The 10,021-nt window shown below is 46.2% G+C and overlaps 1 protein-coding gene across 4 annotated transcripts in view; it reads left to right on the forward strand.

The window, feature by feature from the left end:
• Nucleotides 1-3,800, forward strand: part of CEP41 (centrosomal protein 41) — a 49,100-nt gene extending 45,300 nt beyond the window's left edge. For all 4 annotated transcript variants that reach the window (XM_086690083.1, XM_086690073.1, XM_086690066.1 and 1 more), the window contains 2 exons: nucleotides 360-575; nucleotides 1,271-3,800. In XM_086690083.1, the coding sequence (XP_086546209.1) occupies nucleotides 360-575; nucleotides 1,271-1,419 (365 nt within the window). In that variant the 3' untranslated portion in view covers nucleotides 1,420-3,800. The remainder of the gene's footprint in view (nucleotides 1-359; nucleotides 576-1,270) is intronic.
• Nucleotides 3,801-10,021: the final 6,221 nt, after the last annotated feature.

Genomic DNA, 10,021 nt, shown 5'->3' on the forward strand with positions numbered 1-10,021 from the left:
AAGAGAGACAACCGTGCTGGCTGCAAGGGGTCAGGAGTTATGTGAAACTTCCGTTAGCTCCATCGGCACATGTTTTTAATTCCAGAAATAATGCTGTTGCTTTAGGGCTCTGTAAGCAAGCCTTAAGGCTGAAGACTGGAGCAGAAGGATTTCTGGTGGAATTCACAGAATCCCACCTAACCACCATGTTTCTCGTGTAATTTACTTAATGGCGAAGCAGTTAAGATTTCACGTCCTTGTGTTGGCTTGGGCCAGCAGACCAAAGACCAGGAGACACGCAGGCTTCTTTCCAGCTTTCCAGGTTTCACCGTAGCCTCACCGTGTTAATGCCGCTTTTTCTGATGCTCTTCCACACCTAGGTCTAAAAGTCTTAGCTCAGAAATTCCCAGAAGGACTGATTACGGGTTCCCTGCCAGCATCTTGCCAGCAGCCCCTTCCTTCTGGCTCTGCCCGGAAACGATCCAGCCCCAAGGTGCCGCCTCCACCAGCTGAGAATAAATGGAGATTTACCCCAGAAGACTTGAAAAAGATAGAATATCACCTGGAAGAGGAGCAGGGTCCTACGGACCATCCTAGTAAGATATTTTGACCTGTAGAGATAACGTTTTGCGTAGAGAACGTTTTGGGTAGAACGTTTTGAGGTTTGCGGCTTGGAATATCGTCATATGAAAAGCTTGATCTCTTATATTCAGATTCTTACGTTATTTGCAGGGCATGGGGAGTGTGCGGGTGCCGTGCGGGGAGGGGCGGGGGCAAGGGGAGGTGATCCCAGGTTGTGGGGAGAATTAGGCATTGCCAATAGAGAGAAAGGACTTATCATTCAGATAACGTATGTATTTCAGGCTGAGTTGAGAGGCTAAGCTGAGGCACTTAGATTTCCTCTCCCGCAGGTTTTGTTTCCCTCTGCAGCTTCTGGGCACCTTGAAAGCACGTCCAACCTTCCCTTGAGCACGATACTTTCTCTTGTCTTTCCCCTAATCACTCCTGTACCCATCTCTACCAAGAAGAAATGAAGGCCAGACTAAGTTGGTTGGGATAACGGAAAGGAAGGGGGGTGGGGGGGGAAGCTCGCTGGGCTTCCTTTCGTCCCTGCCCCTTCCCTACCTCCGAGGATGAAGAGTAGGGTTTAGCCTAGAGTAGATGCTGAATAGGGCTTCATTAGCTTGCAAGTGGTTATACCGTACGACTTCATTAGCTTAAAAGTGTACTTGGCAGATCGTCCCTGGCGTCATTCTTGCAGCCCTGCTCCCTGCTTTCTTGCCTCCTGCAGGCCGGCTGAGCCAAGCTAATGCCTCCGGAAGAGACTCCAAGGTTCCAGGCACCCGCAGCGGTCAGAACCCGCCCGCCAGGGGCCCTGGTGGCCCCCCGAATCCCCGCTCGCTCAGCAGTGGCCACCTGCAAGGCAAACCCTGGAAGTAAAGACTTTGCCTATCTTAGTCAAATAAATACTTTGTCTCCTTTCGGAACCCCTGAGCAGTTCCCAAGTTGGTCATTTTCAGCAACTGCTGCAGAGGAAAGACGACGCCATGTGCGATGGGCCCTCCTTCCTCTGTGTCCGCCTCCCTTCCTGCATCCAACTCGGGGGGAGTGTTACAAAAACCAGAGGCATGGCAGGCTCTAGTGTCTTCCCTATTGTTTACAGAATATTTAAGTTTCTGAACCTGAGTAAGAAAAAAGAGTCTAATTTTTTGGGCTTTTTTTTTTCTTTCTTTCTACTTAGGTCCAGCTTATATTGGTTCATATCCTGCATTGTTTTGTAAGTTCTTCGGGCACATCTGGTACGTTCTTCCCAGCCAGTTCTTTTTCACTCGCTGTTCTTGGCTTCGTGGAGCTTGTCCAGGTGGGCTTTGCAGCCCCAGAAGCTGTCCCTGGGGGTGGATGATTCTCAGCTTTCAGCCACCCCCAGGGGCGGGCCCACTGGCTGAGGAGCTCTCTGCCCGGCACACGCCGCAGGCTCCGTGGTGAGTTTGGAGGCTGGCACCTTGAGGTTTGCTAGAGCCACTCTCACACTTCCTGAGTGCTGCTCCCCACCAGATGTTTTCCTGGAACCAGCACCGTGCTGACGTGTGCTCAGCCACCTTCACATGGGCCACCGGCTTCCTCCAGAAGAGCCCTGTCCGTTATACGGGCCTGTGTTAAGAGCCGGTGAAGCCCCCCTGCCCTCCCCGACCTGCCCCTCATTCATGGTTGGTTTATCGGTTGTAAATTTCCATTCCCCAGCTCAGGTCCATCCGTCTTAGATGGATAGAAATTATGGCCACTTGAAAACATCAGCCTCAATCAGGCCACTGCAGGCACACATGGTGAGGACGACTCCGAGGTCCTTTGTCAGAGCCGACAGCCCCTTTAAGCCCTGGCTTAAAAATACAGTATTAGTCTAATTGAGTAATTAGTGCAATTTCCTGCTTACTTTTCATTCTCACGACTGAGCTGTGATTAGGAGGTTGTGATTATAGATTCTGGTTTGGGCCAGAATTTTGAATCAGCATTAATTGAATTGCTAGATGACTGACATTCATTCCATTTAATTGGGGGAACAAAAGACCTCAGGTAAGGATGAGGAACTCCGAAATCATCAGGAAAAGGGAAAGAACCTTGTTAATTTTTATGGTCTGTGATCTGTAGCTGTGATAAGGGACCAAGGAATAAATTGTCCTCTTTGTCATGGCAACCAGCTTCTGAAAAGCCAACTGAAAATTGCCTATCCTTAGGTGGTTACCGCTGCTGGGTAAGATTTGCCTTAACGGGACTATTTTCTCGCCACCAAAAAAAAAAAAAAAAAACCAACTGGAAAAAGAGAAGGCACCGCAGTATTTCTAGCATGGGGGGGGGGTGCGTAGTTTGTAAGAGAAACAAAGGTAATAAATATCTCATAGAGACATATGGAAAAATAACTTTAAGATTCAGCCCAGTTCTGTTTTAGTGTGTTTATTCTTCTCTACTTGATTTCCAAAGTGCAACATATTCCGATGCTTTAGAAATCAAACAAACCAGGGACATTGTTCAGATGTCAGGCCGTACCCAATTTTCCACAAGATTCAAGAATCTTGCATAAAATTCAGCCAACGTACACATAGCTTTAATGAGGAGCCTGTCATGTTTCCCCGTAAATTTATTGCCTGAGAACTTAGTTCAGCCTTTCGCTAATGCCAGAATGCTCTGGCTTTTTATTTTCTTTACAGCATAGATTTTTTTAAAAATACCAATTTTCCGCCCTCAACTTTCCCCTAGCATGGACAAGATTTTCAGCCACTTATGACACATATACATTTTCAAGGGAAGAAAAAAAAAAAAAACCCCATCTCTCTCTGTAACAAAGTTCTGTTTATGCCATTTTAAAGTTGACTGGTCGGGAGTTTAGATTTCCCCACTCAATTCTGTTCTGAAAGTGACGATAGTCCCCCTTTGTTCCTACACTGCATTCCAATCACCAAACCCCCCTAGTGTTTTAGAACCTACTGTATATATGTGGAAAGTCGCTACAGCCAAACCTATTAGAATCGCTGCGCGTTTCGCTGAGGCGTCTGGCAGGTTGAATATATTTATGTGTGTTTCTCCATGGTGCTTTGCCTGTTGGTAAGGATTTTAAATAACTACCCCTCAAAGACCTGTTCTGTTTCTGCTCTTTGTGTGTTAAGTGTCACTCACAGACAGTTTTTACATGCTCAAGTGACCGTCCCAAACGTTCTGCTTTACTGGTTTCTTCATTAGATTAACGGACATGTATTATTTAAGTGATCCGTGACACTCTGTGCAATTATGAATTATGAATGCTGAAGATTAAAGTACATAGTTGTTAATTTGTTGTTTGCTATTACTATGCTGAGATCTGCCCACTTCTCTCGCACTCTCTCTTGAGACGATTTGGGGGAGCCACATGAGACGGAGGGGATTTGAAAGCATACCTCTTTTCACTGCATCTCCCAAGTAGGCACACAGTCTCCGCGTTAAAAAAATCAGGACGCCCTTCCAATTAGGGTAAGGGACCGAACTTAGCTCTCTGGACAGAAGGCCTGGGTTTCTGCTCTTGCTCAAGCAGGGGCCGACTGTCCCTTAAACACATCACAGCAGGACTTCCTTGTCAGTGTGTCAAGGGTGACAAGGCCTGGGAACTTGTGACCCCCCCCCCCCCCCGCCACATGATGGTGGGTGCTTTGTTGATGTATAACTTCAGCTTTGCCTCAGCAGTGGTGATGGCCAAAGTCTAGATGATACGCTCAGTGCTTTATAGGGGTGTATATTTAAGGAGAAAGGAGAGAAGCAAGGAAGCAAGAAAAAGAGGAGGGAAGACTGAAAAGGAAAGCTATATAACTCATTTGAAAACAAAAAGAACGCCTCGGGCTGTAAATATGTCAGGTCTAATCCACTGAAAGGTATAGAATGATGCCAATGGCCTAAAAGTCATTTTATCTTTTTACCTTTAGTAGAAAACCGGAATCGGCACAGTCACATTGGACTCAGTGTGAATCAGAATCGTTAAGAGAACAAATAGTGTTCATTAGCTGCCGAGGGGATTTTTCCTGTGCTGCTATCAAGGTTATACAAGAATTCTGAAGACTCTAGGCTACTCACCAAGAAAACAGAACAAAACAAAAACCTTCTTTTCCCTAATTCCCTGGTGGCATATCAGTGAAATCAGAGTCCGAGGCTAGGAAGAAAGATGTAGGTCATTTTTCTCGTGTTGGTTTTGATTTCTGTCACGTTACATATTGGTCATAGATTCCGTCTTTATGTTATCCGACGTTTTGGCGGGGGCAGTAATGAATTCCTGTCCTCCTGGTTTTACATTCATCACTCCCCTTCTTGCCTGACTGATGGTTATCACTGAGAAACTTTCTTTCCCCACCTGCGAAACGTTCCCCGTGTCTTTCATATGCATTTATTTTCTTCACAATTCTTCCAAAGATATTATTCCCATGATACTTTTCTTTCTTTGCAAGAAATGTCAGAAACATAGATTATAATTCATCAGTTCAATTATGTGGGCATGATGCTAGGCTGATACGCAGTTCAATTAATTTTTTTATTAACAAACACGCTTCTCCTGTGAAGCCAGGAAATAAAACACACTGTGCTTCCAGAGCATTCAGAATACATTTGGTTGTTAATACTCTACTCTCCTAAAATTGCAGTAATTTTTAATAAAATTGTTATCGCGGTCCCCTCAAACTGATCCATAGGTCAGTTACAGCATAAAAAAAATAACGGTGGAAATTTTTCCGCACTGAATTCTGACAAAACAGGATTCAGTGCCTGGTTTTATTTTTTTTTTTTTAATTTTTTTTTTTCAACGTTTATTTATTTTTGGGACAGAGAGAGACAGAGCATGAACGGGGGAGGGGCAGAGAGAGAGGGAGACACAGAATCGGAAACAGGCTCCAGGCTCTGAGCTATCAGCCCAGAGCCCGACGCGGGGCTCGAACTCCCGGACCGCGAGATCGTGACCTGGCTGAAGTCGGACGCTTAACCGACTGAGCCACCCAGGCGCCCCAAATTGCAGTAATTTTTAATAAAATTGTTATTGCGGTCCCCTCAAACTGATCCATAGGTCAGTTACAGCATAAAAAAAATAACGGTGGAAATTTTTCCGCACTGAATTCTGGCAAAACAGGATTCAGTGCCTGGTTTTATGTGTGTTTACCAAACAATATTTGTCACGCCGCGATCCCCTTATGGTCTCCCTCTCTGGCTGATCCTCCTTTGTTGTGAACGCGGAAGCAGATTCTCTCCGCCCGCGTAACATCTTGAGACACTTGGTAGAAACGTGTGACAGACAGAGGCCGCTTATTAAGTGCTCTTGACTGATGGACTGCATTTTTTTGAAGGATGCAAATAGGTCTTCTGTTCGAAATTATTTTGACTATAAGCTCCCAGAGGGTGAAAATGGCCAATGATATGACAGTGACCTTTAGTAAGCGTCCGTGAACAATCGGACCTGTCAAGACGGAAATCCGGGAGGCATTGCCCATGGTGGTTGCCACTCGGTGCTGGTCTGCCGTTCTGGAAACCCGGAAAGCTCGTTATCTTTTGTCTCCCTGTATACATCCTGCTTTTGTAGGAGAGGCGTTCACAACCCTGAGATTTTTGGATTACCTACTGCACGAGGCACCCTGGGAGACATTAGGGGTGTCGTTATTACCCTGGCCGTCTGCAGTCTGCCAGGCCTGTTTGCAGGGTCTCCTCGGGCTCAAAGTAGCCTCTAGAATTCATCACGCACAGGTGCACACCGTCCCCATCCGGGAGTGGGCTCTTTTTCTCTTTTGTTTCACACCGTGAAGCTCGCGGGAGAATAACCCCAGCGCACACGCGTGGAGTGCTCCCTCTGTGTCAGGCAGTGTGGCCAGACTCCTCCTAGGCGTTCTGACCCTCAGCTCTCGCGACGGTCCCGTGAGATGGGTGCCCCAGTGTCAGGGGAGGAGACTGAGGAACAGGTGGAAATTAAGCAACTCATCGTGAGGCCCTGACTCACTGAGCTAAAGGTGGAGACGCCAGGAGCCAGCCTGAGGACTGGGGCTTCAGATCAAGTCCTCGTTCAGCCGCTCAGCTCTGTGCTCACTCTGCGTAGGTGCGGCCACGCGCTCCCTCGGCGATGCCTCCAATTTACGCACGCAAATGCAACTTTCCCCTGGCTGTTGGCCTCCCTTCCCTCCTCGTCACCAGAGATCCCCCCGCCCCTCCAAAAGCCGCCTCCACCGCCGTCCCCCCGCTCCCCCCCACACCCCCTCTACACAAAAGGCAACAGGAATTCAGAGGCGGCACATCTCCTGGGAATACTGTTTCCCTATATCCACTGTCTGCATCGAATGACCGATGACCAGGGTTTCTGAGATTGGTTTCGTTCCTGAGTGAACCCTAATGAGGTCTCACTTAAGGAATGGGACTTAAAAACTTTTACCTAGACCGTTGGAAAAGAAGTGGGCTTGTTCTTGTAACTTGAACCATTCACTTAATAAACCATACTGCTAGGACTTCGTGTCTGATCTTTGCTTTGCGGTGATGTCTCTGATTTAGGCGGGGACCCAGGGTGCGTGAATTGGCTCAGGGCCATCAGGCCTGGGCCTCCGGGAGGAAGCCGTGGCAAGCTGCAAGCCTCTGCCTCGGCCCCCGTTCCCAGAGCGCTGTTTTCCACTGTGCTGTTTTGAAACCCGCTGCCGTGGTTGAGCAGGAGACTTTCAATTTTCTTCTTTGCGTTTGGCAATAAGCATTTGGCAGTCTCGGTCTCTGGGGCTCTTAGATGATGCTCGTGATCTGGGTTGCCAAATTAATGCAGATCTTGAAAGCTTTGGGGAAAATCCATTACCCTTTGACAGTTTTTCAGATTTGATGGGCACCCCGTGCCTTTTTTCTCAGAGCTCTTCCTTCGTGTGGCCCATTTGAATGTTATGGTTGGTCATATCAGTTTCCTGTAAGTAGCATCTGGGTCCGAGTATGTTCTCAGAATGATGTTTCTGTCCTTAGAGTCCTTAGAGCGAGAGCCCTTCTGCATCCTCAAACCCACCTAGCCCCACTTGCCCTTGCAAAGCACTTGCTGAGATGATGAATGGCCATGCACTGGATGAAGGACCAGTGAGGTCATACCTGGATTGTATTCAGTGACATTTCAATTTTAACTTCAAGCCAAAACCAGAAGGCTACACATGCATATCGGAGGGTTAATTCAAGAGACCACCCTAAGGATTCTCACAGACCTCCGATGGCTCACAGGCCACACGGAGAACCATATATAAGGGTCTCAGAAAAAGTCAAATGAGTTCCTTTAAAAATAAAGATTTTTGAAAAGCCCTGGAGAATAGGCATTAGCGTAATCAATTCCCTGGATTGCTACAGGAACTGAATGTGAGCAGAAAGCGCTCTTGGGGATTTTCGTCTGAGCTATGGCAGAGTGCTTAGGGAACAGCTCCCAACTGGGAGCGGGAGAAAACCCTTCCCTTGGTAGAAACGCGGTTGCTTCCAGCTGTATCGGGAGTGAAATTTTTTCCAATGATAAGATACATTGTTCTGGGCAAGGTGGTAAAATGGAATGCCAGAGCAGGAGAAATGAGTTGAGGCAGATTGTAAAAAAAGAATCTGGGCACAAATGAAGATGACCGCTTAGATGTTACATGTTGATATTAAGTTGATTTTAGATAACTTTAGCCACGGGGTTATTTGGTGTGTATGAACTAGTTTGGGTTTTTTTCCTGATTATAAAAGCTTCCTGCAACAAATCCAAAAAGGTACAAGGAGGAAAACCATCACCACTATCCAAGGCAACCTCAATTATCATTGGAGAGTATATCCTTCCAGGCATAGTGTGTGTGTGTGTGTGTGTTTCAAACAAAAATGAAATTCATACTCAACATGCTACTTTGTAACTACTTTTCTTTAAGCAACTGTATAAATCATATACTACAAAATCCATGCACTTTAAGTATACAATTCAGTGGCCAGCAAATTTACGGAGTTGTGCAGCCATGACCACAATCCTATTTTAGAACATCTCCATCATGTGGCTGGCTTCTTTCACTCAGTATTGCGTGACCCATTTCCCCACGTCTACACGGGCTGCAATGGCTTCACGAGACTCCATCGTTTAAACATGTCATACGGGTATCAAGACTGGTATCTGTTTAGGCTCTTTCCTTTATATTTCATTTTTTACTATTACAGCCTTGTACATACAGGCATTTGAATTTGTCTGAATATTTTTATAAACTAAATTTCTCCAAGTGGACTTTCTGGGTTAAGGCAACAATACATGTGAAATTTTGATTTATGTGGCACCCCACCTTCTGCCCCCCAGGAAGGTGGAAATCTATCTTCACACCTATGGTACATGACAGGTCCCATTTCTTCATACCCTTGATAGCACTGAGTTGTCAGTCTTTTTATTCTTTGTCAATCTGATGGAAGAAAAATGATTTATTTGCCTTTCTTTAATGTACAAAAAAAATCACTCAGAGGGTCAGTATCTCTCATACGTTTATTGGCCTCTTGTGTTTCTTTGGGGAATTGCTTATTTTTCTTTGGAAATTTTAGTCCTTTTTTATTTAAAACCCCTTTTACTGGGGCACCTGGGTGGCTGAGTCGGTTAAGCGTCCAACTTCGGCTCAGGTCATGATCTCACAGTCCGGGAGATCGAGCCCCGCATCGGGCTCTGTGCTGATGGCTCAGAGCCTGGAGCCTGTTTCAGATTCTGTGTCTCCCTCTCTCTCTGACCCTCCCCCATTCATGCTCTGTCTCTGTCTCAAAAATAAATAAACGTTAAAAAAATTTTAAACCCCTTTTACTTATAAGAACTCTTTTCCCTTCAAGAACATTAATACTTTTTCATATACGCTGCAATATTTTCTAAAAGTATTATTTCTCTTTTAGCTTCATGCTTTTATGTATAAATTTTTCTTACCCACAGATTTGTAAAACTATGTATCTGCAAACAAAATGTAAACCTCTTCCTATACTTGAAAATAGAAAAAAAAAGTATTAACAAGTTCCATATCTCCATTTAACAAGTATTTATTAAGTGCCTACTCTGTGCCGTGTATTTGGCAGACCAGTAGGGATTACGTGTTGAACAAAACAGTGCAGTCTCTCCCCTCATGGAATTTTCTGGTGCTTCATTCCTTGTCTTACCAGGTTTCTTAAGACTCTTGCTCAGGTGCGCCTGGGTGGCTCAGTCAGTTGAGCGTCCAACTTTGGCTCAGGTCATGTCTCGTGGTTCACGAGTTCCAGCCCCATGTCGGGCTCTGTGCTGCCAGCTCAGAGCCTAGAGCCTGCCTTGGATTCCGTGTCTCCCTCTCTCTCTCTGCCCCTCCTCTGCTCATGCTCTGTCTCTCTCTCTCTCAAGAATAAATAGTAGGGGCACCTGGGTGGCTCAGTTGGTTAAGTGTCCAACTTCAGCTCAGGTCACAATCTCACGGTCCGTGAGCTCGAGCCCCACATCGGGCTCTGGGCTGATGGCTCAGAGCCTGGAGCCTGCTTCCGATTCCGTGTCTCTCTCTCTGCCCCTCCCCTGTTCATGCTCTGTCTCTGTCTCAAAAAT

The sequence above is a fragment of the Puma concolor genome, chromosome A2 (genome assembly GCF_028749965.1).
Source record: "Puma concolor isolate L17-30 chromosome A2, mPumCon1.1.hap2, whole genome shotgun sequence".
In the NCBI taxonomy this organism is placed as follows: domain Eukaryota; kingdom Metazoa; phylum Chordata; class Mammalia; order Carnivora; family Felidae; genus Puma; species Puma concolor.